General features: G+C 44.4%; 2 protein-coding genes across 5 annotated transcripts; both read left to right on the plus strand.

The window, feature by feature from the left end:
• Window positions 1-2,819: 2,819 nt before the first annotated feature.
• On the plus strand, window positions 2,820-8,048 carry LOC134390478 (NADH-cytochrome b5 reductase 1). Its single transcript, XM_063113906.1, has 9 exons — window positions 2,820-2,903; window positions 3,212-3,361; window positions 3,500-3,572; window positions 4,099-4,205; window positions 4,449-4,578; window positions 5,234-5,317; window positions 6,219-6,304; window positions 6,793-6,892; window positions 7,218-8,048. Exons 1-9 carry the CDS (start codon window positions 2,889-2,891, stop codon window positions 7,388-7,390), a joined length of 918 nt encoding a protein of 305 aa, XP_062969976.1. The 5' UTR covers window positions 2,820-2,888; the 3' UTR covers window positions 7,391-8,048.
• A 2,589-nt stretch (window positions 8,049-10,637) lies between these two features.
• ADIPOR1 (adiponectin receptor 1) lies at window positions 10,638-26,718 on the plus strand. 4 transcript variants are annotated; one of them, XM_063114607.1, is made up of 10 exons: window positions 10,638-10,806; window positions 11,011-11,079; window positions 18,286-18,521; window positions 19,290-19,403; window positions 20,267-20,383; window positions 21,842-22,013; window positions 22,497-22,683; window positions 23,709-23,896; window positions 25,351-25,544; window positions 25,860-26,718. In XM_063114607.1, exons 3-10 carry the CDS (start codon window positions 18,381-18,383, stop codon window positions 25,986-25,988), a joined length of 1,242 nt encoding a protein of 413 aa, XP_062970677.1. In that variant the 5' UTR covers window positions 10,638-10,806; window positions 11,011-11,079; window positions 18,286-18,380; the 3' UTR covers window positions 25,989-26,718. The 4 variants fall into 4 exon arrangements, with proteins under 4 accessions (XP_062970677.1, XP_062970676.1, XP_062970678.1 ...); XM_063114606.1 differs by having other exon boundaries at window positions 10,638-11,079; XM_063114608.1 differs by lacking the exon at window positions 11,011-11,079.
• Window positions 26,719-27,549: the final 831 nt, after the last annotated feature.

The raw sequence follows: 27,549 nt of genomic DNA on the forward strand, positions 1-27,549 counted from the left end.
ACCTATAATAAAGTCTAATTTATAAATTAGGCACAATAAGAGATTAACAGCAATAATAATAAAGAACAATTAAAACAATATACTGTAATAAAAATCATTTTAAAACTTAGGAATTGTTTATTTCTGGTACTTGCCATTTAATATTTTTGGACCGAGGTTGACCACAGGTAACTGAAACAGTGGAAAACAAAACCACTGAGAAGAGGGGAACTACTGTATATTGCACATACTCAATAAATGTTCATTATTTGGGGGTCATTAATTACAGCTCCCAAACTGATTTCTCAATGTCATCTCCTCTGTATGAGCAGGTCTTCTCCCAAGCTTCTCTCTGGATATCCTATGGTATTTCAAAAGGACCACTGTATTTTACATCCTAATTCAGAATTATGAAACATATATTTGAAATTCTACCTCCCGCTCTCACCGCATTCTATGTTCTATTCTTTATTCTAATATCTATCTAGGAAGAAATCCTAAAAGATTGGGTTGGATAAAAATCCAGAAGTGGCTATCTTTTCCTCTAGACAAGGAATAAATGAAAGTTTATAGTGAGTCATCATGAGATGGAGTTCATCTTCTGGACTGACATCACAGAATCACAGAATCTGAGACTGAAAAGACCAGTGAGATCATCTGGTCCAGTCTCCAACTCAAGGCAGCAGCCTCTCTCCAGCACTCCTATGGCATCCATTTTCAGGACAAAGAAGCTCTTCCATGATTACAGAGAACATATAGTTAAAGAGTCTAGGATAAGCTCAGTCTCAAACATTCCATTCTGTGGTGCCCAGTGATACACTCATACTACTTAAAGTGTGCCACTTCGGAGTTCAGAAAATACAGTTACTGAGAGAGGCCAAGTTGTAGTTATGCTCTCCTTTGGTTTCATACCTCTCCCTCTCTTGCCACATCCTCTACCCAGTAAAGGGAGGAGAAGCTAGAACTTCTCCAACCAGAGCTGAGCAGTGGTAAGGATCAGTAGTGTGACTTCTTTTTTTTTTTTTTTTTTTTTTTGGCAGTTGGTTGGTACAGGGATTAAACCCTGGACCTTGGTGTTATCAGCACCACACTCTAACTGACTGAGCTAGCTGGCCAGAGCTCAGTAGTGTGGCATCTCAGCTAAGCCAGCAGTGGGAGAGTTAGAAGCACTGGAACATAATCTCCCCAGTCTCTCATAACAAAAGGGAAGGATCCTTCCCTTCCCCTTTACAATCCTCCCTACCTGAATTGGCACTTTGTCACACTCTGGCACACTTTGACTTCCCTTAAGACAGTGTACAGGCTGCTTCAAAAAATTAAGAGGGAAATGTAGCCAGGTGTCTTTGTCCATTTTGTGTTGCTATATCAGAATACCTGAGACTGGGTAATTTATAATGGACAGAAATGTATTTGGCTCACAGTTCAAGATCAAGGGACTGCATCTGGTAGAGGTCTTCTTGCTGCATGATAACAAGGCAGAAGGCATCACATGGGCAAGAGAGCATGAGAACGGGGCCAAACTCGCTTTTATAACAAAACCACTCTCATGACAACGACATTAATTCATTCATGAGGGAAGCTCTAATGACCTAATCAACTCTTGAAGTTTTCATCTCTCAATACTGTTGTATTGGAGATTAAGTTTCCCACACATGAATTTTGGGGGACACATTCAAACCATAGCACTAGGTCTGAGTGACATTTTCAGCCAGCTCAGAAGAAAAAGAAAACAAAGTATTTCTTGGATCATTCACAGAGTTTACCAACTGCAACTAAAAACTCGGGCTCCAATGTCCCTATCCTGATAGTATTAGTTAACATGTTGACAGTGACATCTGTGGAGATCTCATTCATCACTGTACATCAATGTCATTCTGGTTGGGAAACTAGTATATGAGAAAGAATGGTCATCTTAGTAAACTGGTAGCTCCAGTGGATTCTAGTGTCTCTTTCTAACTCCTCCTGTCCCATGCTTCTGCTCCCAGCAGAGCTCAGGTCTAAAACCCTAACTGAGCCTTTGTGCTGTCTTCTGAGTTACAGTAATAGCAGCCATCTGTTGAATGTTTCGCTCTGTGACTGGCACTACACTAAGTTTGGTAACATACCTCATTGAAGCCTCACAACAACCCTATGAACTAGGTACTACCCATCTACATATGATAATATACATCCATCTACAGAGTAGTAAATTCAGAGAAGTGGAGTAAATTAAATTGTCTAAGGTCCCAGAGAACTCTAAGTGCCAGAAGCAAGATTCTTTAAAAAAAAAAAAAAAAAAAGATGACCGGTAAGGGGATGTTAACCCTTTGACTTGGTGTTGTCAGCACCACGCTCTCTCCCAAGTGAGCCACCGGCCGGCCCTGGAAGCAAGATTCCTAAATCAGTCTTCTGTCAAGAGGGACCAGGAAATGAAGTTGCCATCCACTGCTCATTCCTGAAAGAGACTCCCCCGGGCTGTTCAATCCTCTTGCTGCCTGTTGAAAAACTAAGGTGACAGACACAAGGATTAATTTCAGGCCCCCCTGATCTACTTCGAGCCTGTCTCTGGCTCAACACTACACTCTGCGTTTAGTATTCGCAGAATCCGATCTTTAGTCCTTCAATTTAGCGTGATTCTTCGTTAGACAGACCTCCCATCCTATTCAGAGATAAGCCAGTCAAAGTGACAGGGATCAGAAGGGTGGAGCTGAGGTCGTAAAAGACCTTGGGGAAGTACCGGAGATCCTGGGCTCGCGGGCCACCGAGTGGCGGAGGGAAGGGGTGGGGCGCAGAGCCGCCGGCCACGCCTCCTGCCGGGCCCCGCCTCCTGATGGGCCACGCCTCCTTCCGGGCCACGCCCCCCGGCCCGCCCCGCGGCGCATTGTGGGATCTGTCCGCCGGCCGGGCGGTGGAGGACACGGCGCTCGGTTATGGGGATCCAGCCGGTGAGACCCTTGTTCCATAGCCTGCGCCGGGGGGCACCGCCCCATCTGGCTCTGGGCACTCCGCTCCAGATTAGGGGCTCACGGCCGACCCCGCTCCGCAGAGCTCTGGATCCGCCCTGGAAGCTGGGGTCCCGGTACCGGGCATCCGGGCTCGGGACCCCGCCTAGGTTACCCCTCCGGCCTTGGCATGCTTCCACGCTTTAACTTGGGGTCGCCACCCCTAGGGCGGCTGGTCGAACAGGACTGTCACCGCCCACGCCCCGGGCTCTTGCCCAGCGTGGCGGTCACGCTGCCTCCTCTACCCACAGAGCGCAGGCCTGCTGGCCTCCCTGGGGGTGGGGCTGCTAACTCTGCTCGGCGTGGCTCTGGGCTCCTACTTGGTTCGGAAGTCTCGCCGGCCTCGGGTCACTCTCCTGGACCCCAATGAGAAGTACCTGCTGCGACTGCTAGACAAGACGGTAAGTTGTGGAAGAAGGGGCCAGGGTAGACGAGGGGAGCAGTATGAAGGGTTCAGCATCCTCGGTGGTTGGGATGTCCCGTGGGACTTGGCAGCTCCGGACGCGCCTGGTGAAACCCTTGTGTCATCCATCCTCCAGACTGTGAGCCACAACACCAAGAGGTTACGCTTTGCCCTGCCCACCGCCCACCACATTCTGGGGCTACCTGTGGGTAAGGAAAGTGTGGAGTGAGCTCCTTTCCCTGGTGTCCTAAGAGGGTGATTCCCTTCTGGGGTCGCGTGAAACGCGCTGCTCCTATCTGTTTCCTCCACGCAGCATTCCCCTCCCCCCACTCAGCTGTGGATCCTCCAAGCTGTGAGGTGCCAGTGGGCCCCTCTAGGGTGTGGCTTCTGTGCCCCCAGCCATCTTTAACACTCAGCAGTCTTCCCTCCTTCCTAAAGAATTTGCTCATAGCTCCCCCTGAGCAAACACTAATTTTTTCCCATTGCCCATACCCTAGACTCACCTTTTGCTGCCAAGGTCCTGGCAGCAACTGATGAGTTTCTCCAATGGGGGGGACTTAACGAGAAATCCAGCTGGGGGCTCCAAGGTGTGAATCCTCCCTGCCTGGTAGCTCCTTGAGACCACAGCATGAAGCAAGACACCCTATTTTCCCAAACTTCTGAGTATTTTGAAAGGTAACAGGGGGGCAGAACACCCACAAGCAGCCTTTATATAACTCTCCGCACGGTCCTCAGGCAGACATGTCTACCTTTCTGCCCGAATCGATGGCAGCCTGGTCATCAGGCCATACACTCCTGTCACCAGTGATGAGGACCGAGGCTATGTGGATCTTGTCATCAAGGTAAGGGGGTAGGAAGGAACCCCAGGGGCTCTTTACCTTACTCTTTCTGGGATTTGTAGAAACTTCCAACACGTATTTGATAGCAGGAGATGGCATGTCCTTTGTGGATATGAGGAAAGTATGTGGACTGAGAAAAGACAGCATGTGTGTGATCCCTGCCACAGCCTCGGGAAGTTTCAGTCAACATAAGACTCAGAAACAAGTGACATTCCAAATAATGTATTTTCCTTCCTGTTTTATCAGATATACCTGAAGGGTGTGCACCCCAAATTTCCTGAGGGAGGAAAGATGTCTCAGTACCTGGATAGCCTGAAGATTGGGGATGTGGTGGAGTTTCGGGGGCCAAGTGGGTTGCTCACTTACACTGGGAAAGGTATTGACTTGTCTTTTCCTTGAGCCTGTCTCCCATTTCTCAAGTTCCCATAGTCCTCTTAGCACAGTATGGCTGTGTGTACGTGTGTGTATGTGTGTATATGGGCCAGAGCTACCCTTGCTTCTAAACCTAACACTGATACTATAGAAAGTCATATTTCTCAGCCCCAATTGTGACAGGGAGCAGTTCCCCATCCCCTTGAACTCACCAGCCATGACAGCAGTGGAGATTACTAAAGCAACAGTTCGCCCCTCAGGCTGAGCTGTGGAGAGAGCCAGAGATAGCTTTCAGCCCTTCCAGAGGGACCAGCTGGGTGCATTAGCAAGTCCCTGGAGCTGTTCTGTGCCACTCGGGAAAGTAGATGCACACCTGGCCTCATGCCTGTTGCCCTCACCAGGGGTGACCCTCTGCCAGAGGCAGCTGATACTCACTGTGTGGCCCTGAACTGACTGGTAGACAGATAGTCCTGGCCCCATTGTCCCACAAGTGTATTATTGTCAGGGCTGGCTCAACTCAAACCTCCACCCAAATTCCAGGATCAGATTTCATAGCAGCTGCTAGACTGGCCTTGGGCACATTTTCAATTCTGCATTTGTTTTCTTAGTTCCCTATATTGACTTTGTTCTTACACCCCTCTCTTCACTTGACTTCTCAGGGAATTTTAACATTCAGCCCAACAAGAAATCTCCACCGGAACCCAGAGTGGCAAAGAAACTGGGAATGATTGCTGGAGGGACAGGTGCATATCACTTGAGGGACCAGGACCATTCTCTCTCACCATTGTTGATTGTTGCCATGCAACCCTAAGTGACTCTCAGAAGATTTGGTAATCAGAGCCAAGCTATTAATCAGGGGATTCCCAGCAATGCCTAGAGCTCCCCAATATCTGAAAAACAAAACCATAAGAGGTAGAAACCAAAAAAAATTTTTAACTGATAGAATGAGAGAAATAATCAAATGGGCTCTCCTCACATTGAATGGATCTAATAATTTTTAGGTGAGAATAGAGAGAAACATAGGAATGACTAATCAGGAAGAAAGAAAATTAACATTGGACACTACTATGTATTAGACACCGTGTGGTCTGATACTGGACACGGTGTGTACTCTAATATACTACCGTGTATTAGACACATATAAATTAGACATATATATAATTATGAAGGAGGTACTAGTCCTCCCCTTTTACAGATTAGAAAAAGGAGGTTCAGAGAGGTTAAATGGTTTCCACAGGGTTATTTAATGGCCAGAGGCAGGATTAGTATCTGGCTCTGCCTAATTCCAAAGTACTTGCACTTAACCTCTGCAAGTCCAGTTTTCCAGAACTCTCATCACTGAATCAGGAGGTACTTGTAGTCATATATGACATTTGAGTCCTAGCCTCCAAGGGGCTTTCAGAGGAAGAGGCTTAGATTTGTTCCTTAGGAGGATTTCAACAATATGAACTTCGGTGAATATTGAGGGTATCCAGAAATGTAGGTGCTGGAGAATATGCAGAAGGAGGCTAAAGGATTAGGATATGAAAGGAAAATGAAGTGAAGTGATGAATGAGAAGAATTAACATGAAAGGGTTGATCAGCTAAGGAGCTGGGATGGGCAAAGGGTGTGGCCTCATATGACTGGGGGGTATCTTCATGCAGGAATCACCCCAATGCTACAGCTAGTCCGGGCCATTCTGAAAGACGCTGAAGATCCAACCCAGTGCTTTCTGCTTTTTGCCAACCAGGTTGGTTTGCTTTTCTCAGTTCTGGAACTTCAAAGTTGCCTGTGGGTAGGGCTGAGAGATGTGCTACCAATGGGCAAAACTGGCCCACTGTCTGTTCTAGCCTCTGCCCAAAGTCCCTCTACAACTATATAAGGTACAGGACCCTCTACTACTGTAAGGAGGAAAAAGTACAAAGCATTGAGCCAGATTCCTTCCCTGGTCCTCAAGGAAAGAAGGGAACATGTAAGGCATGTAGTCCTGAGCATAGAAACTCAGGTTTTCTTGGTTAAATATTCTGTCTTTATTCCTAAATAATGTGTAGATAAAGGCTGTTCACCTCTCCTTCCCCTCATCCTAACTCCCTAAAAGCACTGCAAGTCTTGCTTATTCCCTAGAACTTTAGCATTCCTTTAGCATTCTTTTTCTGTTTTGGTTGAAACGTCATTGTAGCAGGTTTTTCTGTGGGCCTAGACGTTTCCTAAAGACTTTCCTTCCTCTTTGCATTTCAGACTGAAAAGGACATCATCTTGAGGGAGGACTTGGAGGAACTGCAGGCCCGATATCCCAATCGCTTTAAGCTGTGGTTCACTCTGGATCATCCCCCAGAAGGTACCCTCCCCTTTCTGGACATCCCAATATCCCCTCATCATCAAAATCAAAGTCTTGCCCCCTCCGTGAGTTCTGGTTTCAGTGAAACCAATCCTCCCTGCCAAACCCCCAAGTCTGAGTGCAGAGACACAGTGGTCCCCTCGTCCCTTTCCTTCAAGCTCCTGTTTACCAGGTGTGCAGCAAGGATGGCTGTAGCTGCTGCTACAACTTCATACCTTCTCAGGAGCTTTTCAGGGCCCTCCCCAGTGGCCCATCCTCATGGCACCACACCCCCTTGCCAGCATAGGTCTGGAGCGCCAGTTCTCTCCTCTCCCCTATACTTCAGATTGGGCCTACAGCAAGGGCTTTGTGACTGCTGACATGATCCAGGAGCACCTGCCTGCCCCAGGGGATGATGTGCTGCTGCTGCTCTGTGGGCCACCGCCGATGGTGCAGTTGGCCTGCCATCCCAACTTGGACAAGCTGGGCTACTCGCAAAAGATGCGATTCACCTACTGAGCATCCCTCAGTTTCCCTGGTCTCATTCCCTGCAATTGTCCCCAGTCAGTACTCAAACATTGTAAGCCCTAGATTCTTTTCCTGAAAGTATCAGCCTTTTGTATCTTACTCTGGAGCTGAAATCCAGATGGTGCCTGCAGGAACAACATTCCTGTAGCCATGGAAGAGGGCCAAGGCTGAGTCATTCCCTAGAAGGTCCCCCAAATCTCTCTTTGATAAAAGGTCCAGGTGAGGCCAATGGAGCAGTCTCTTCCACAGAGTCAGAAAGCTGGGAGCATGTACATTTGCTCAAATACCGGCTAGTTCAGTGATAGCATCACACTCTCACCTTCTTTGTCTGTGATGAAAGGAACAGTCTGTGCAGTGGGATTTACTTAATATTCAGTGCTTAACCCATGGGCAAATTCTGCATATGTGAGTACAAGTTGAGTGGACTTATAGAGGTAGTCTTATAGAGATGGCAAAGAAAAGAGGAAATGGTTTCTTCAGGCCACCAAACCTCACAGGAATGAGTATGAAACATGTATTTGTGTGTCTGTCTCTCTCAGCCCCTGCCTGGGCTAGAGAGAAGTAGCTACCCATAATTTAAGACTGCTGCTGTGGCAGGAACCTCTGGCTATGCAAATAAATGGGGCTGAGGCCTCTGTGTGATACCTAAGGGGTTGTTGTGTCTGGGCTCCTTGTTTCCAAATGCCTGGGGACCTTGGGAGAAAGGATTTCTCAGCACAGAATTTCTCCCATATCTTCCAAAGAGCCTTTGAGCAGTTGTCTCATGTGCTGAAATGTGAGCTGCCACCAAATTCAGTGATCATCTCAACAGCTGTCTCAGCAGAGCCAAAGCTCAACTTCTCCCTGAAGGCTTTTAAGGTGGGGGAAGGAGAACACATGTTAGAGGATGTTTGTTGAGCCCAGGGTCCCCTCACAGAGATCCCTTGATTTGGCCGCTCTTCCCCTTCTTCCTTCTTTTGGTTCTTCCTTCACCATATTTGTCCTTCAGGGTGCCTGGCAAACAAATTAAAGTATTTTCTTTCTGTTTGGAAGAGAAGCCTTCTTTAAAAAGTAATCTGACATCCCCAGCCCTGGCCAGACCTGTTGGTGCATGGACAGAGTTGGCCATCCCCAGGCCCATCTGTTCTGAATGCCCTTCTCCTCTGCTATGACAGCATGACCCAATCCACTCCCTTCTCCCAGGATAGCACTAGGGCAGCCTCTTCAGATTCTTCTTTGTGAGTCTCATTGGGACAAAACAATGTGTTGGGCTCAGGAAAGTTGACATCGTTTTTCTGCATGGAACTATCTATTTGCTGTCTCTGTGCACCTGAAAGAAAGGCTTGTGGAACCCTCAGAACTCACCCCTCCATAGGGCAGAGTTTTCAGTACATTCTGCTGGTTGCACGCCATCAAACATTTCCTGTATGGCACTGTGCTCTGAAAGACACAGTCTCAACCACCTCACCTCCAGAAAGGAAAATCTTGCTTAGGATTGCTGGGCTCAGATAGTGAAGAAGCCCAGCAAAGAGAATTTTCCACATGGAAGCTCACCATTCCTTGTCTTGCATGGGTTTCTGCCTTATCCACTCAACATACAAACATTTATTAAGGACCTGTTGTGTGCCAAGCACTGTGCTATGCCCTAAAAATACAATTGTGACCAAGACTGGGCTTAGAACTCACAAAAGAACTCCAAAGAACTCACAGTCTAAGACAGACAAGTAACAAATCATTTCAACACAGCATGACTAATACCATAGCAGAGATACACATATAAGGTACAGATGGGAAAGATTCAGAGAAAGAGGAAGAGAATTAACATTTTTGAGTTAACTAGCCATGTAGCAGGTACTGTACTAAGAACTCTGTCTAATTGTATAATTTAATCCTTATGATAATTTCATCAATTGAAGATTAAGGATTTGCTAAAGGTCATACAGCTGGTCAGTGGCTGGCAGAGCCTGAATGTGAATTTAGGATTGTCTGAGGCCAAAGTCAAAACTAGAACTGGTCATTGTAAATTGCTTGGATCTTTCAGCAGACAGAGGGGAAGGGCAATCCAACAGAAGGACTGGCATGTGCAAAAGCCTGGAGGAATGTAAGAGAAGGTCACATTTGGAGAACTAGGGGAAGTTCACTGAGGCCCAACATGCCAGAGGGAAAACAGAAAGATGAGTCTGAGAGTAGGCTAGTGCCAGCTGGTAAAAAACCTTGTAACACAAGGCAGAGGAAACTTGACCTCAATCCTGTGGATAGTGGGCAGTTTCTGAGGGTTTTATACAGCAGGCAACATAATAATAGTAATGTTTACGAAGCATTTGCTATTTGCCAGGCATTATACTGAGAGCCTTCATTAATTATTTCACTGAATCCTGACAAAGAACCCATGGAAATAGCACTATTTCCCCCCATTTTTCAGATGAGGTAATTATCATTTGGAGGGATTCGGCAGTGTGCTTAATATCATAGGCTGGCCAAACACAGAAACCTGGGTCTGTGTGATTCCAGAGCCCATGCTTTTAACCAGCACCAACAGAATTAACACCATTGCCCTGAGGCGTCCATATAGGATTATAATGAGCCACTTTCTCTGCATCTAGAATGGCCTTAGTTGTGTACCATCCTTGGGAAAACAGAAAATTGTCAGTTCCTCAAATCACCTTTTGTGTTGAGGGTTCAGACGAGGGCTGTACTGCCCTATATTGTTTCCCAGATAGGCACTCTGCGGCATGTGGGACATGAGCTGGAGCAGGAGTTGTCAAGCAAGATTAGTTAGAAACAATTCCGTTGTTTCTGACAAGAAATAACAGGAGCCCAAACTAAAGTCTAGCTCAGTGCCTGGCACATGGTAGGAGCCCAATAAATAGTTTGTGGAAGGAAAGGAGGGAGGAACCATGAGGTTGAAGAAGGGATTAAGCAGTGTTTCGGAGATACAACGACTGGCCTTGGTAATAGAAGAGATGGAGGGATTTTCCCGGCTTAGACGGCAAGGTGCGCCGTAGGAAATTCAGCATTCCTTCCCAGGGTTTGGTCTAATGCTCTGAAATTCCTTATCCATCACGCGCTCGGGTCTGTAACTTACGGGGAGTTTGGAATCCGACCGTGCGAGGAGCCAGGCGGGGAGGTGGGCCCGGCGTGCGGGGGGCGGGGCCTCGGCCGCGGGGGCGGGACCCCGGGCGCGGAGGTGTGGCCGACGGCGCGGGCGTGTGATTGGGACTCCGGAAGGAACGCCCGGGATTGGAGGGGGCGCGGTAGAGGCCACCAGGAGCTGACGCGGCTGCGGAGGTGACGCCGTGCGGTCGCGCGCCGCTTCCGGCGCCGGGAGGCCGCTGAAGATCCCGGGCCGCTCGGCCGCAGGCCGCCGCCAACGCCGCGGGATGTAGCGCGGGGAACGGCGGCCCCCAGCAGAGCCTACCCTCCCGGCCGTAAGTTCCCCCGGGGCTGACCGGTGGGCAGGCACTCGGCCTGAGTGCAGGGACCCCGGGAGCCCCAGCCCAGGCCTAAAGAAGGGACCGCCTCGGGGGTAACCCGCCCCGACGTCCCGAGGGTCCCAGACCCAGCCCTGGAGCTGGCCGGGCCTCAGGGCTCTCGCGGGTCGGGGTTGTAAACATTTCCGGCCCCTCCCACAGCGCGCCGCCTCCGAGGCGGCCTCCGAAGCAGTCTGGGTGCCCGGCTGTCTCCGACTCCCATCAGCCCTGGTGAGTGCTGCGTCTTCAGCTCCGCTGGGGCTTGAGATGTCCGAGTTCCGACCCTAGGTCGGGAATGGACAGCCAGAGCTAAGCCAAGTTCCAAGGGTTAGGGGGTGCGGGTCTGGCTGGGGACACCCGCCCTTGGTGGCCGGGGAAGTCCTAAGGTTCCTCTTGGGCAAATCAGACCGTGACAGTGCTCCCACCTTGATGGGGTCAGAGGAGAGGTTGGTGGACAATATATGGGGTTAAGATAATCCTAAAAACTGAAATGTGAGAAAACCCTAAACTACTCGGGAAAAACTAAATTTCATTCCATTAGAAATCTAGATTGATGTATGCTATCTCATGTTTAAGAATTTTGGTCTTCAATCCTTTGATTTTTAAGAAAAGAAAACAGATAAGTGTTTTCCCTCAGTTTGTTGTGCTCCATGGGAGAATGGGAAACTGACAAGGACAATATCAGTTTACACAGTTTCAGATGTTGGAGAAGCAATTGGAGGCCATTAACCATAGTATTTCCCTTAAGTATTTGGCCTAGAAAACACAGCAGTGAATACATAGGCTGCCGTCTTAAATCAAGTAAAGACTGTAATGGCTGGTTCTTTTCCGAAATGAAGTCATAGTGGGGTTGTTAACTGCTTTTTTCTTTTGATAGTGGTTGGATAGGCTGATGGTGCAACTGCTGTTCATGAGGTTTTGTAGTATCTGTGCACTGCCAGGAATTTAGACAGGGTGGCACTAAACAGATTGCAATGTCAGGGTTCCCAGCTTGCAGCCACTAAATTTCTTTATTCCAGAAGTAACTTCTATGTGGCCATTGTGGTTGGGACTTGGGCAATCAGTCTTAAAAACTGGTGTTATCTGTGAAGATACAACTTAGGGTAGACCTCCACAAAATTATACCTAATTGCAGAGTAGAATCTGAAAGCATTCTCAATCATCAAGAAATTATATGATTCCCAAGGAATAAAAAATAAATAAGTGACCACTTTGTCTGCACATAGGAATCTCAGAAAAGTAACAGGAAGCGACATTAATTAATCCACTATGCTCTCCATTTCTGAGAGACAAAGTACATCACCTTAAGTAGGCTTTTTAGGCTATCTTCAGTTCTCTTCAGTCTGGCCTCATTTTACCTAAGTAAGACTCCCTTCTGGAAAAGTGGATTATTCATTGCCCTGGGGGCTGTGTTCTTTCAACCCTTTGTTCATACCACGTATCCTCCTGGAATGCCCTGCTCCCATCTCTACCTATCAAGATTCTTTCTTAATATCTTCCACAAAACTTTCCTGATCACTTCAACTAAAATTGAGCTTTTAGTGATGTTAGTAGAAAACAAAAGTTATTTTCCCCTTATTTTACCTGTATTAGTCTGTTTCTGTTGCTTATAACAAAATACTTGGAAGTAGGTAATTTGTAAGAAAAATGAAATTTATTGCTTACAGTTTTTGAGGCTGGAAAGTCCAAAGTCTCGGGAACCCTTATGTGAGGGTCTTTTTTGGTGGTGGCTTTTCAACAATACAGGGGTCTCACATGGTAGTAAATGGCAGAACAGAGAGAGACTCTCACGTGGTCTCCTTTTAAAACCTTCAGAACCACACCCCTCACCACCATTAATCCATTCACTATGGCATGGTCTTACAATCTAATCACCTCTTCAAGTCCCCACCTTTCGATTACTGTAATAGGATTTCCCACCCTCAACAGTTACAATGGATTAAGCTTCTATTATGTGAGCTTTGTGGAACACAGTTCAATCAATCCACAGCAAGGCCAGTATGCATGGTGTTGTTTCTGTACCCACACCACCATGCATATTGTAAATAATCAATAGTAATAAACAGTTATATTCTCAGATTAATGAAGGATAGAATTTGCCCTTCTTTCTAGGCCACTAAATTTGTTCTGTTTCCCTAGGAAATTTCCTTTGACTCCTGTAGTAGAAAGCCAAACTGAAACTCTTCAACATTCTTGCTATGTTATCCTGTCTACTTGTGATCACACTAGGGAACTAAACAGTCATCTTTGTATTTAAAAGCTTTGTTAATTATGGTGGGGTTTTTTCTGGAGCTGGTATTCATCAAAGTTGTTACTCCAGAGCAGGGGGCTTCAACATTGTTATATTTTGTCCTTAATGTTCTTTTGTCCCTAATGTCACAAACTGGACTTTGTTCCTCTCACCATGCTTAAAGTTCATTTCCTTTTCCTGCTCACAAATGTTGGGGGCATGATTAATGTTTAAAAAGTTTGTAGCTATCTTGACTTGAAATGATCCTTGAAAGTGCCCTCTCACCAAACCAGTCCAAAGTGGATTGGCTTTTAGGCATGCATCAAGTTTGCTTTTGTTTCTTTGGGGAATCTGAGGTACACAGTTTAAAGTGAGTAACTATATCGTGTAACTGTATTGAACATATATCTGTAATGTACCTGAAAGAGGGGTATTAAAAAACAGACACTGGCATGAAAATCCCTCATATATCTGTATATGTCTGTTTACTGGGAGGTTTTTTTGGTCATACTATTAGGAAAGTTTACCTGCCTCTGTTAGGGATCAAAAAGACCTCTCTGTTGGGATAGCTACAAAGGAAGTTAGGTTGTGATTTTTCAATTCAGACTCTTAAGTTAGTGACACTGGGCATCAAGTAGGAGAGCTGAGGCCCCATTGCTACTATTTGGTAATTTGAAACAAAGACTTGACTCATTTTTCCTCCAACAAAGCTATGAAACTACCCTCCCTAACAGAAAAGAGTAGATAGAGGAGAAGATGGCTATGGTCTTTATACTGCTAGAATGCTCTTGCTTTAAAACAATGAGAATCAAGGTAGGCATAGATAGAGGCTACCTATGGAATCCAGGGACCCCAGATTAAAAACTTCTAGAAGGGGCCGGCCCCGTGGCTCACTCGGGAGAGTGAGGTGCTGATAGCACCGAGGGCGCGGGTTCGGATCCTATATAGGGATGGCCGGTGTGCTCACTGGCTGAGCGTGGTGCGGACCACACCGTGCAGAGGGTTGCAATCCCCTAACCGGTCAAAAAAAAAAAAAAACTCCTAGAAGTAGCTTTATGCCTTTGACTCCAGGGAAGGAGTGTGCTATATCCTGGAACACTTGGGAATTGGTTCACAGAATAAATGTCTCCAAAAACTGTAAGGGAAATTACTCTCCAGCTAGCTGGCTGGTGATTAAGAATCAATCTTTCTTCCAAGTTTGGCACCGGATTATCTTTTTTGTATGAGCATAAACACTTCCCTGCCTCCACAGCTTTACTCTTTAATATCCTAGGTTTAACCAATTGGAAAGCTTAGTGGTAAAGGGTTATTAGCTTGAGTTAAAGAAATCCCATCAAAAATGCACTCCATGGAGTTTGGCTCAATTATAATTTCCTATGTTGGGTGTGACAAGTTTGAGGGGAAAGATGTTTCCTCTAAAATACATAAGGACATAGAAAGCTGGCAGAAAGTTGAAGTGTATTTTGGCTCTCCTGAGTCTCCCAGGAGCAGTCTGACACTTTAAAGGTTTGTTCTGTTTTTATATAATCTAAACTAAAGCATTTGCTTGTAATTCCCAGTTTGTGAGTGGTCCGTCCTATACAAGCTATATTATCATGGCCTATTATTATTTGCTCTTCTTTCTGGCCAAACTTCCAATCCCTACCTCTCCCTTTCCTGTCTCTGTGTTGCTACAGTTTAGAAGACCAAACTGGACAATGGACTTTGCTCACTATGATGACATGCTCTCCATTGATCTCCATTGTATGTACTTTAATGCATGATGATATATTTTGTATGATGAGTTGTAGCTGACGGTGAGTTTGTGAGTTAACTGGGGTGTCTCTGGGTCTAGAAGATGGAACTAGTGATAAAGGAGTTGGAGGGAATCAGAAGAATTAACAAAGTGATTTGGAGTGAAAAGGGAAAAGACTTTGATAATGGCCAAAAGACTTGAAAGCATGAAAAATTTTTAGATCAAAAGAAATTAGGAAGAATACCACACTGGATTCAGCATCTGATCTTTGGAACCTAATTGCCCAACTTAAAGTTTGTCAATGTTATTCTCATTGCCTCTAGTAAAATAGTTACACACCACTCAAAATAAGTGAATTTAGTGTGTGACCATTCTAGTTTAAGGGGTTCTCTCTGTCCACTGCCCTCCTGGGCAGTGAAATTGTATCACTTATTTTGTATATGCCATATACTACCTTATGTCATCTAATTATAGGCTCTTTGAAGACAGTGACTAACTTATTCAGCTTTGTATTTTGCACAGTACTCGAAAGTGACATAGGATGCTAGTACTAATACATTTGTTAAACATTCAGTGAATATTCGCTTATTCTGGGGAAAGAGATAAGAGAAAGCCCCATAAGCACAAGAAAAAGCACACAAACCCTTAGCTAGTGGCAAGAAGCTTAGTCATATGCTTGCTGGCTGGAATCTGCCCCATTCATTCATTCATTTTGAAATATGGGTTTTGACCAAAATTAGGAGTATGAATCATTTTATGATCCATGTAGTTTTGCATCCCCAAACCTGAAGTTTTTGGTTTTGTTTTGTTCCTACCCTGGTGGCCTGCTCCAAATTACTGGTAGCGGTATTCTAAGCTAAGTGTACTTCTCTTCTCAGACTTCTCCGAGATGCCCAAAGCTATTTATATTTTTTGCTCATGGTATAAATTATTTCTTAGTAAAGCTGTTTATTCAGTAGTACTTCACTTTGAGGAAATATGTTTTGAAGTCAGCCTATTGGGAAAGATTTCCTAATGTTTCTTGTAATGTGGCTTGCCTATCTCCTGAGGTATTCAGGAACCTCTAGTTTCCTGTTCTCCCTGAGCTCAGTTGTTGACTATGACTGTGTGCTGGCATCCGTCTTGTCAGAGTCTTGCACATTTAAAGGAAGAGGAACTGTCTATGTGTTGATGCCGTAGGAAGTTCTGCTGTACAGTGAGTTATTGTTTTTGTCTCTCTCGGACTAGATTTCCCCATTGTTTTCAGTTGTGCTTGTGCGTTGAGCACAGTATGACTCCTGACTGTTCTGAAATTTGAGGATTGCCCTCATGTGATGTATTAGGGTTCTCAAGAGAGAACCAATAGGATATATATACAGGTAGATAAATGAAGCGTGATTTATCAGGGGAATTGGCCTATGCAATTATGGAGGCTAAGTCCCATGATATATACCATGTGCAAGACAGAGAAGCAGAGGGCCGGCCCATGGCTCTCTCAGGAGAGTGTGGTGCTGATAACACCAAGGCTGAGGGTTCGGATCCTACATAGGGATGGCCAGTTTACTCACTGGCTGAGTGTGGTGCTGACAACACCAAGTCAAGGGTTAAGATCCCCTTACCAGTCATCTTTAAAAAAAAAAAAAAAAGAGAAGCAGAAAAGCTGGTAGCATGGCTCAGTCCAATATCGAAGGCTTCAGAACCAGGGAAGCTGATGGTGTAACTCTCAGTCCAAGGCAGAAGCCCTGAGAACCCAGGGGGCTGCCGGTGCAAGTTCCAGAATCCAAAGGCTGGAAAACTTTGAGTTCTTGATATCCAAGGGCAGGAGAAGAAGGGTGTCCCAGCTCCGTAAGAGAGAGCATGCATGAATTCGCCTTTCTTATGCCTTTATGTTCTGTCTGGGCCCTCAGCCAGTTGGATGGTGCCTGCCCACATTGGGTGAGGGTGGATCTTCCTTACTTAGTCCACTCAAATTCAAATGCCAATCTATTCCAGAAGCACTGTCACAGATATATCCAGAAATAACACTTTACCAGCTATCTGGGTATCCCTAATCCAGTCAAGTTGACACCTAAAATCAGCCATCACACCTGACTACATATATAATTATAATCCCTGAAAAGGATTGTGATTACTCTTGGTTAAAAAGGTAAAAGTATAAGAAGTCAAAGATGTGTACACAGTGAACAGCTGTGGATGATATAGTGTCTCCCTTGGGAGCAAAGTCATGTTTACTGACCAGTATAAAAGATTTGGTCTCCCTAAGCTTAAGTTTCCTTTCCTGTAAAGCAGCCCACTCCATGTGCAGGTGTAACCTGGCCATCTTTGCATTACCCTGTGGTTACTGGGGCTTGGATAACTAGTGCAAGAAAATATTCTGGCTGCTGTTATTGCTATGAGCAATAGAGTCCTTTGTCAGGAGTGGAGGGAGTGCAGAACTAGTAATTTACGACATAGTAGAAATCTTTGGAAACTTTCCCTTCTTTTGAATATTATTTGAATCTTCTTGAGGCCTGATTAAAGACCTAAAGTCCAACCAAGGAAAAACCTAAAGTGTGTCTATGGACTTTTCCTAGAAAACTGAATTCTGGGTTTCTCTGTTTTTCCAAAAGGATCTGTGTGCCTGTCTCTAGTTTCTGAAAAGCTAATTTGAATGGGATTTAGATTATGGGCTTTGGTGGTTGGGACAAGCTCTCGCAGAACCGGTTATTAGGTATGTGTGTGGCAATGGGCAAATCTGGAACTGCCTCCTTGTCTTAAACTTCCTGCTTCCAGGTAAGTTATTCCTTGCTTTAAGGAGAGATTGTGATGAAAGCGTGTTATCCAAATACTGGGCCCAGGTTATAATTCTATAATAGAATTAGTAGACCTTGCAGAGAAATTAACCACTATGCATCCATCCCACAATGAGGTTCCTTTTGTATGCAAGACACATTTGTTAGAGCATTTGTAGATAGAGCCCAGATGAGTTAAGTTGGCATTCATCAGCTCCATACTCTGAGCTAACCAGCCAGCCCTCAGTTAGCATTTAATTTATTTCTAAGCCTGGATGATCTTGTAGTAATTGCAGGAAGGTGCTGGCTTCATAATTTTGTTCCTCAGTCTCAGAGTGAGGCCTTTCTTGGGGAGAATGAGTTTTAGGAATGGTAGGCAAGACTCTTCTCATTAAATGGGCTTTCATACATGTGGGAGGGAGTTGAGGGTGGGGAGCTGTTTTTCTGTGGTGACAGTTTGGTGCAGTAACAACAAATCCTTTGAAGTCAGGTATCTAGGTGTTATATTTTCAGCTTTATCTGTAAGATTAGTGAGGTTTTAGGTTAGGGTGATATTAAAGAGGGACGACAAGGAATAGATTTCATTTACATGATTAACTGGCCTTTAGAACTGGAGACAGGGTATGGATTGATGAGCTGTGTCTTATTCAATACTGAATTATAGAAATGAAACTATAAGAGGAATAAATGTCAAAACCCTTCATGTTTGTGTTTGCTTTTAGTGTCTACCATCACAGGGAGATCTCTGCCCCCTGGGGCTGAGAGACCCCCAACCTTTCCCCAAGCTGAAGCTGCAGGGTATTGAGGTTCCAGCCAGATGTCTTCCCACAAAGGATCTGTGGTGGCACAGGGCAATGGGGCTCCTGCCAGTAACAGGGAAACTGACACGGTGGAACTGGCTGAACTGGGACCCTTGCTAGAAGAGAAGGGCAAACGGGTAATCTCCAGCCCAACCAAAGTAAGTCATCTTCCTAGGATTCATTCCCTTGACCAACATCTCTCCTTAGACAACTCTGTCAGTGTTTATTTTTTAAGGTCTTCCTTCCAAAATGAGGAACCATAACACGTTGGCAATATCTCTACCAAAGTCCTTATCATGCTATATTAAAGTATCTTTTTGTCTGTTTTTCCCACTGTAAGCTTTTGGGAGTTCACTCATCTTTGTAACCCAAGTGCTTAGCACAAGGTCTGAAATCCAATAATTAATCAATAAAGGTCTGTGAGTGAGTGGAGGAAGCAGTCAATCAGGATTAGGTTTGACTTCATATAACAAACATAAGTTCCTGTAACTTTGATCAAATAGAAGTCTCTCAAGAAAAAGAATTCTGGGAGTAGCCAATGCAAGGCTGGTAGAGAGGCTCCACTCCCCTCAGGCACCTGTCTTGCTCCTCCATCATTCTTAATATGTTGCCTGTCATACCCACATTTTACCCACCACCAAGGAGGAAGGTGGAGGAGAAGGGCCCATTCTTTCCATTTTAAAGAGACCACCACCAGAAAGTATCCCACAACACTTAGTCCAGAACTTAGTTACATAGTTATAGTCATCTGCAGTGGAAGTTAGGAAATGTAGTCTTTTCCCTGGACCTGAGTAAAAATGTAATAACACTGCCACCCTAAATTAAACCAAGGACTTTGTAACTTAGGAAGAGAGAGAGAATTGATATTGGGGTAGACAAGCCTGAATCTATATCACAAAATCTAAGATAGACCATGTGTTCACCAGGGGCCATCAACAGGAGAGAGACAGAATAGCCCAGAGAAGGAGTTCAATTGCCAGGCTTTCCATCTCCATGGTTTGGAGCCTTGGGATGGAGAGAAAGGTGTCTCTCCTTTACAGGCAAGTTCTCTCCTGGGTACACTCCTTTGGGCCCAGGAATCGGTACTGCTGCTTTCTGTGGAACCACTTCTGTGGCCCAGATACTCCTGGGAGCTACTGTGTATACAAAGCTTCAGTCATGATAGCATCCCCAGAGTCAATGAACAGAGAACTATGAACAGAGTTATTGTGAAGGAAATCTTTGAGACTCTGTGTCTCCTTCATTGTTTTGAAAATTTAGTGTCTTGGAAGAGAAAGTTATTTGGAAAATTGGGGAAAATTGAGAACCACTGTCCGAGAGAAAAGGATGGGTCATTCAGTCTTAAAGAACACCTAGGCTGGTGTGCTAATCCTGTGTCCCTCCAGTGCTAGTCTCCGTCAGTCTGTCTCCTGTGTGCTGAATAGAACTTCCACTCCAGCATTTACGAAGTATTAATAAATCTAGAAGTATTAATAAGTAATGTAAGGGCCGGTCCGTGGTTCACTCGGGAGAGTGCGGTGCTGATAACACCAAGGCCACAGGTTCAGATCCTATATAGGGATGGCCGGTTTGCTCACTGGCTGGGCGTGGTGCTGACAACACCAAGCCAAGGGTTAAGATCCCCTTACCAGTCATCTTTTAAAAAAAAATAATAATAATAAGTAATGTAAACTCAGTAAGTATCATGTTTTGGAGAAGAGGCCACAGGACCCTGTGTGGCATATAGTTTCCCATATGATGTGCTCCCTGATTGGCTGAGGGATAGTGACAAAACCCTGTGTAGGAGACAGGCTGGGCAGAAAGCGCTGGGTTTGGATTTCTCAGGATCTCTCTGATCTGAAGTAGCACAGTTTATGAGATGATTCCCCAGATTGTTTTTTGTTTGCTTGTTTGTTTCCTACAGGCTGAAGAAGATCAAGCATGCCCAGTGCCCCAGGAAGAAGAGGAGGAGGTGCGGGTATTGACACTTCCCCTGCAAGCCCACCATGCCATGGAGAAGATGGAGGAGTTTGTGTATAAGGTGCAGCCTCAGAGCTTCTGTCCTGGAAGGGGAAGGGCAGCAGGCTTTTTTTTTTTTTTTTAAGATGACCAGTAAGGGGATCTTAACCCTTGACCTGGTGTTGTCAGCACAACGCTCTCCCAAGTGAGCTAACTGGCCATCCCTATATAGGGATCTGAACCCATGGCCTTGGTGTTATCAGCACCACACTCTCCCTAGTCAGCCACAGGCCGGCCCAACAGCAGGCTTGTCTGAGATGTTCCTAGCTGGCAAGCTTGCATTGGGTTGAGAAGCTTTTACTCCTATGGGTAGGTTGGTTTTTTGGTTAAAGTAAATCAAGACAAAGATTAGCTAAATTTTTACTGCCTACTGTGTTAGGCATTGTTCAAAATATCCTCTAAAACAGGGGTTCTAAACTTTTTTGTGCTATGATCCCTTTGGCAGTCATCAAAATATTTAAATATGATATAATAATGTGCCTTCCTTCACTAACACATTAAATATGCATTTATGACAAGCGCTAATGTATTATTAAAATTTGTAACTTCTAAGTAGTGATGAGTAGAAACAGTATTTTGAGATATCTGCAGAACTCATATATGAAAATATATGTAATTTCTATTGGTGACATAATCACAAGTTCTGCTAATACTGCTGTGATTTTTTGCCTACATTTATAATTGAGGGAAATGCCAAATTTAATTAAGGGTAAATGAAAATAATGATACTTTTTTCCATCCAAGTTTCCACTCACTCCCTGGATTCTGTCCACTGTGTATGGATTCTAGATTAAGAACCCCCACTCTAAAAAGACATAGGCCCAGCCTGGTAAGAACTTAGGTCTAATTGGGAGAAAGGATAGAACAGGGGGCAAGCAGAATCTCTTGGAGGAGAAGAGCAAAGCAGGGATCTATATGTTTTTAAAAACCATATCTGTGGGGCCGGCCTGTGGCTCACTCGGGAGAGTGCGGTGCTGAGAACACCAAGGCCCCGGGTTCGGATCCCATATACGGATGGCCGGTTCGCTCACTGGCTGAGCGTGGTGCTGACAACACCAAGTCAAGGGTTAAGATCCCCTTACCGGTCATCTTTAAAAAAAAAAAAAAAAAAAAAAAACCATATCTGTGATTTTTTTGTTTCCACTCACTGTTAATTTTGAAATTTCAAGTAGCTTAAAGGAGATTGTGTCGCATTTTCTTTAAATGTTGAGAAACATTTACCTAAAGCATATCCAGATAAACTAACATGAAACAACAACAAAGGAATATTTTTAAAGTAGTCAAAACATGGGTCAGTACTCTGCCAGCCCCATTTGTGCTGTGTCTTGTATATCTCCTGGTCCAGGCTAGTTGTCCACTATTACATGGGACCATCCAAAACCTGATGGACTTCCTCCTAGACTGGTTCTCCTTCATTGCTTGTCCTTGGGGAAGCTAGTATTGTCTAGGGCCCTGCCTAGAGAAAGTGTTTATATCCTAGGTCTGGGAGGGACGTTGGAGGGTCATCCCATATGATGTGCTCCCTGACTGGCTAAAGGACAATGACTACCTGCTACATGGCCATAGACCACCCATGCCCTCTTTTCGGGCTTGTTTCAAGAGCATCTTCCGCATCCATACAGAAACTGGCAACATTTGGACCCACCTGCTTGGTGAGTTGATGTGGATGGGGGGAAATCCAGTTTTTGTCTCCTGAACTGCCAGGGAATTATGTAGCCTTTGTCCATGGGAAAGAAGCAGCACAAAGTTGCTCTGACTGATTGATAGCTGGAGCTGTGCCTTAAAACTACCGGTGATCTTGACCCTTGATCATTGATCTTTAAGACTGAGGGTGGAAGGGTTGGATACAAAAGAAATTGGAACTAGATGTTCTCTTGTGATGCTTGGCAGAACCAGTTCCAGATGGGGGCAGTTCCTTCTGCTTCATCATTTCCCACTGTAAAGACAAAATGCCAACATTTCCCAAAAAATGGCCTTTTTGTCAGGGTTTGTATGACTGGTGCCATTTTCTTCTGAAAATTTTGACTGCGGTTCCCACAGCTAAACCCTGTGGCTCCATGATTGAAAACCATCAACTGTCAAATTGCACACATTCCCTTTTTTCTCACAGGTTTTTTTCTTTGTCCCTCCTGCAGGTTTTGTGCTGTTTCTCTTTTTAGGAATCTTGACCATGCTCAGACCAAATATGTACTTCATGGCCCCGCTACAGGAGAAAGTGGTTTTTGGGATGTTCTTTTTGGGTGCAGTGCTCTGCCTCAGCTTCTCCTGGCTCTTCCACACCGTCTATTGTCATTCAGAGAAAGTCTCTCGGACTTTTTCAAAGTGAGTTGAAAGGACAGCAGTAGGAAAAGACCATGCACTTTTGTCACATCTTGTGATCCCAGTACTGGCCAGGTGCTGGGAATTCCTATAACTCCTAAAGATCCCCTGAGATGCCAGAGAAAAGGCTTTCTGTTCTGTGGATATGGTAGGATGCTGAAGCTTTCCTTTTAAACACTTCATGAAAAAACTTACTACAGCCTCCTCAACAGACGGAAACCAATTGTGGAATATACTTTTTACCTAAACAGTACTGTCTTTTGTGAAACATGGGGTGCCAGAGGGCTGCCTTCCAAGAGCTTGTACCCAATACTAGTTTACCCTCCTATGGGCACAAGCCAAAGTCTTGTGTGATAAATAGTCTGCTTCATCTGCTAGTGCTCCTGCCCACCAGTCAAGTAAAGCTTATCTTTGCTGCCCATGCACTGCTGGAAGCCCGAGATGTCCATTATCTAACACTTTCCTTGTTCCCAATCTCTGAGCCTGGTGTTCTGTTTGTTTGTTTTTGTTGGTATTATTATTGGTTTTGGTGGTGATGGTGGATTTTTTTTTCCCCCAATAACACCAGTAACAAGAATATATCTTCATCATTAAAAAGGTTAACTGAAACAGAACAAGTGAAAGCACCCCTTAATAATAGTCCTAATCTAAAGATTTTATTTTTAGAAATCATCCGGTCAGAATTGGGACATATTTGGAGCCCTTCCTGAGTGTGATGCTGGCAACCAGCTGGATGTGACAGAACTTCTAAATTCAAATACCCATTAGTGGGATATAGCTATTCACAACGAAAAGAAAGGGACAGAGTTCTCTGAGCAGGGATTTTTAAGAGACTTTTCCACTGTAAAGTAGAAGTGCTTAACCTTGTGGAATTTTAACCCTGGGTATAGGATAGATTGTATGGAAAGTGAGGGAGACTAGGGATGGTCCAATCTGGGAACAAGTGGAGAACAGAAAGCACTTGCTAAATGAGGCATAGGAATCCTAATTTCTCCCGCTGATTTGTCTCATTTTTGTGGTTGTTTCAGACTGGACTATTCAGGGATCGCTCTACTGATTATGGGGAGCTTTGTCCCCTGGCTCTATTACTCTTTCTACTGCTCCCCACAGCCACGGCTCATCTACCTCTCCATCGTCTGTGTCCTGGGCATTTCTGCCATCATTGTGGCACAGTGGGACCGGTTTGCCACTCCTAAGCACCGGCAGACAAGAGCAGGTAGGAAGATAGTGTAAACCTCAGAGGTATTTGGACCTTGGGCCTGATAGGTTCAACCCTGGGCCCTAGGATTTGCAGTTTGAGAATACCACCCAAATGCTGATTTGTGTTTAGAAGTTTCAATATGGCATGAATTTTCAAAGCTCGATTCTCCCTTAAGTTTCACACTATTTCAGTAGAATGCCATAGGACAGATTACTACCCAGCTGGTCAGTTAATTGCAAGGATAGATATGACTGCTCTTATACTTGGTTTAAGACAGTTTTAAGGGCTGTCCAGTTAACTTAGTTGGTTAGAGCACAGTGTTGATAACACCAAGGTCAAGGATTAGGATCCCCATACCAGCCAGCCACAAAAAAATAAATAAATAAATAAGATAGTTTTAAAGTATAAAGTATAGCAAGCATAGTCATTTTGGTTGAAATTAAAACACCTTAGAGGTGGCCAGTTAGCTTAGTTGGTTACAGCACAGCCTTGTAACTCCAAGGTCAGGCATTCGGATCCCTGTACTGCCCAGCTGCAAAAAAACAATTAAATAAAATACCTTGAGCATAAACAGTGGTAACAACTAATGTAATAGCTACAAGCATAAACATTTTCATGTTGTCTCATCTGAACTCTAGCTTTTACTTATTTTTATATCTTGGTGTTCATTTGTTATAAGGTTTTAATACTTGCAGCAACACCACCAATTACCACTAGTCTTCAGCCCATTTAGACTTCTTAACATCTGCTGTTTTAATGTTAAGTGAAAAGAATTATTTATCAAGCATCAATCATGTGCCAGGTACTATGCTTAAACAAGGGTATCTACAAAGACAGAGAAGGTAGTCCCTGCTCTCCAGTTATGTGTAGTGTGGTAGTGTTGAGACAAGTACCCATTCTTCCCTTGCACTTGCCTTATTTGTGTGTCCCAGCAGCAAGAGACAACTGCTAATCTGGGTATATCTGTCTACTCAGGAAGTCAGGGTCCTGGTTACTTAAGTCTACTATGATGTTAATGGGAAACCTATCCTACTCTTCTCTGGCTTGGGAGCCAGCTGAAGCCTTACCATTTAGGTTCTGTACCCAAGTCAGCAATCAGAGGGTTGGGGTTTTTTTGTTTATTTTTTGAGGTTTTTTTTGCAGCTGGCCGGTAAGGGGATCCAAATCCCATCAGAGCATTTTGACATACCATTTTTGCCAAGGCTCCTTAACAAATAATGAAGAATACGAAATGTTTGTTCTTGGTGCTCCTTAAAAGGTATTAGCACTTACACAGCCTTCTTCCCATTCTGTATATAGAAGACATATCTGCTGACTGTTATCCATCTTATGACTAAATTTCCTAAAACATGTACTGTTACCTAAAAATAGCTAATTATCATAAACATTTGAATTCCAGAGTAAGACAACAATGCCTTCCATGTGGTCACTGTTTCCTTGCTTGATGATCTTATGTCTTTTCTGTTCAGGGGTATTCCTCGGTCTTGGCTTGAGTGGTGTTGTGCCCACCATGCACTTTACTATCGCTGAGGGCTTTGTCAAGGCCACCACAGTGGGCCAGATGGGCTGGTTCTTCCTCATGGCTGTGATGTACATCACTGGAGCTGGTCTTTACGCTGCTCGAATTCCTGAGCGCTTCTTTCCTGGAAAATTTGACATATGGGTAAGAACTGACTCTTTCAGCAGGGCTTTCTTTGATGGTGAATAACTGGCCCAAAAGTTAAAGGTCTGAGTAAAAAGTGGTAAAAGACTTGGACCATGTAGTGTTTGGGGGTATACTGGGGAAAATAGCCAATATTACCATTTTGATGTATCTCTGACAAAGTCTGTTTTTAAAATTTTCTACAACAAATATATCGCTTTTATGATGTAAAGAAAAAATATGAGGAGAAACTAGAACAGGCAAATACTTTCTCCTACTTATTTCTAATACCTTCTTGCCATTATCCTAAAGGCTCTTCTGTTTTTATTCCTGCAGTTCCAGTCTCATCAGATTTTCCATGTTCTGGTGGTGGCAGCAGCCTTTGTCCACTTCTATGGGGTCTCCAACCTTCAAGAATTCCGTTATGGCCTAGAAGGTGGCTGTACTGATGACTCCCTTCTCTGAGCCTTCCCACCTGAGGCGTGGAGGAAGAACTTCCCAAGTGCTTTTAAAAATAACTTCTTTGCTGAAGTGAGAGGAAGAGTCTGAGTTGTCTGTTTCTAGAAGAAACCTCTTAGAGAATTCAGTACCAACGAAGCTTCAGCCCACTTTCACACCCACTGGGCAATAAACTTTCCATTTCCATTCCCCTAGCTGGGGAAGGTGGGGATGGTCAAACCAAGCCATCCCCGACCCTGGCAAGGCAATTACTGGCCCCTCACAGAGACAGTACTTTGAAGCTCATGTTGAGATTTTACCCACTCCTCCAACCATTTTGGGAAAAATTATGGACTGGGACTCTTCTTGTTTTCCTGGAGGAAAATGTCCCTTCCTTACCCCTATCCTTACTTTGTTACCTGGCTTATAACAGGCCATCAATTTTTGTAGCACACTTTTCAAAAACAATTATAACCTGGTCCCACCTTTTTAGGGCCTGGATCTGCTTACATAGCAGGAAGAATAAAGGCACCAACTTTTATGTAGCCCGGCTAATCATGGACGTGTGTCCAGGCTTCAAATAACTTGAGTTTTAATTTTTTTTTCTTGGCAGAGTAATGTAAAATTAAAATGGGGAAAGATATTTAATATTTAATACTAAGCTTTAAAAAGAAACCTGCTATCATTGCTGTGTATCTTGATGAAAAGACTATGATGATAATAAAAGAAAGTACAGAAGACACTTGGCATTCAAAGATTTGACATGTATGGTCTCAGTTATTTGCACACAACTCCAAAGGATTAAGACCTGTAATAATTTAAGATTCTTCTGGGGCACAAATTTGAATCATAGGCATTGACAGGCTGGCCTATGTGGGCCAGTGAATGAACCTCATCAAATTCCTAGCTTCTGTTTTTCAATACAGCTTTTTTCCCCTACATACTGCACAGACATCTTATTAGAGAAATTGGTATGATATATTAGTATTTAATAATTAGAAGATTTGCAAAGGTGTTGGGATATGTCCCATAGTTTAGTTCTATTAAAACCAGCTTGGGCTGGCTGGTTAGCTCAGTTGGTTAGAACACAGCCTTATAACACCAAGGTCACAGGTTCGGATCCCCATACTGGCCAGCCTCAAAAAAAAAGAAAAAAAACCCAGCTTGCCCAGGGGTGTCTCATCAAGGGGTCATTCCATCCTTTTCTGTGCCTTTGTGAATTGTACTCAACCTGACATGAGTTCTGTTCACTGTCTAGCATAAGCTGGCAGTAATCACTTCTCAGCTAATGTAATTAGGCAATTAGAGGGGAGTGTTCTTGAGTTGTAAGGTTGGATTCACTTCAAGGGTCAAGTTCGTACAACAGGGAGAACAATCCTTTTAAAAAATAAGCCATCTGAGAAACAGGAAAAGTTTCTCAGCCTAAAGTGGTAATCAAGTAAACATAAATTAAAACCAAAATGATAAACCATTTCATTCCAACCAGATTAGCACAAATTGAAAAGCCTAATATTAAGTGTTGGTGCAGATGGGGAGCAGACCAGATGCTGCTGGTGGAAGTGTACACTGGCAGGACCATTTTGTGTGA

This window comes from Cynocephalus volans, chromosome 11 (genome assembly GCF_027409185.1).
Source record: "Cynocephalus volans isolate mCynVol1 chromosome 11, mCynVol1.pri, whole genome shotgun sequence".
Taxonomy (NCBI): domain Eukaryota; kingdom Metazoa; phylum Chordata; class Mammalia; order Dermoptera; family Cynocephalidae; genus Cynocephalus; species Cynocephalus volans.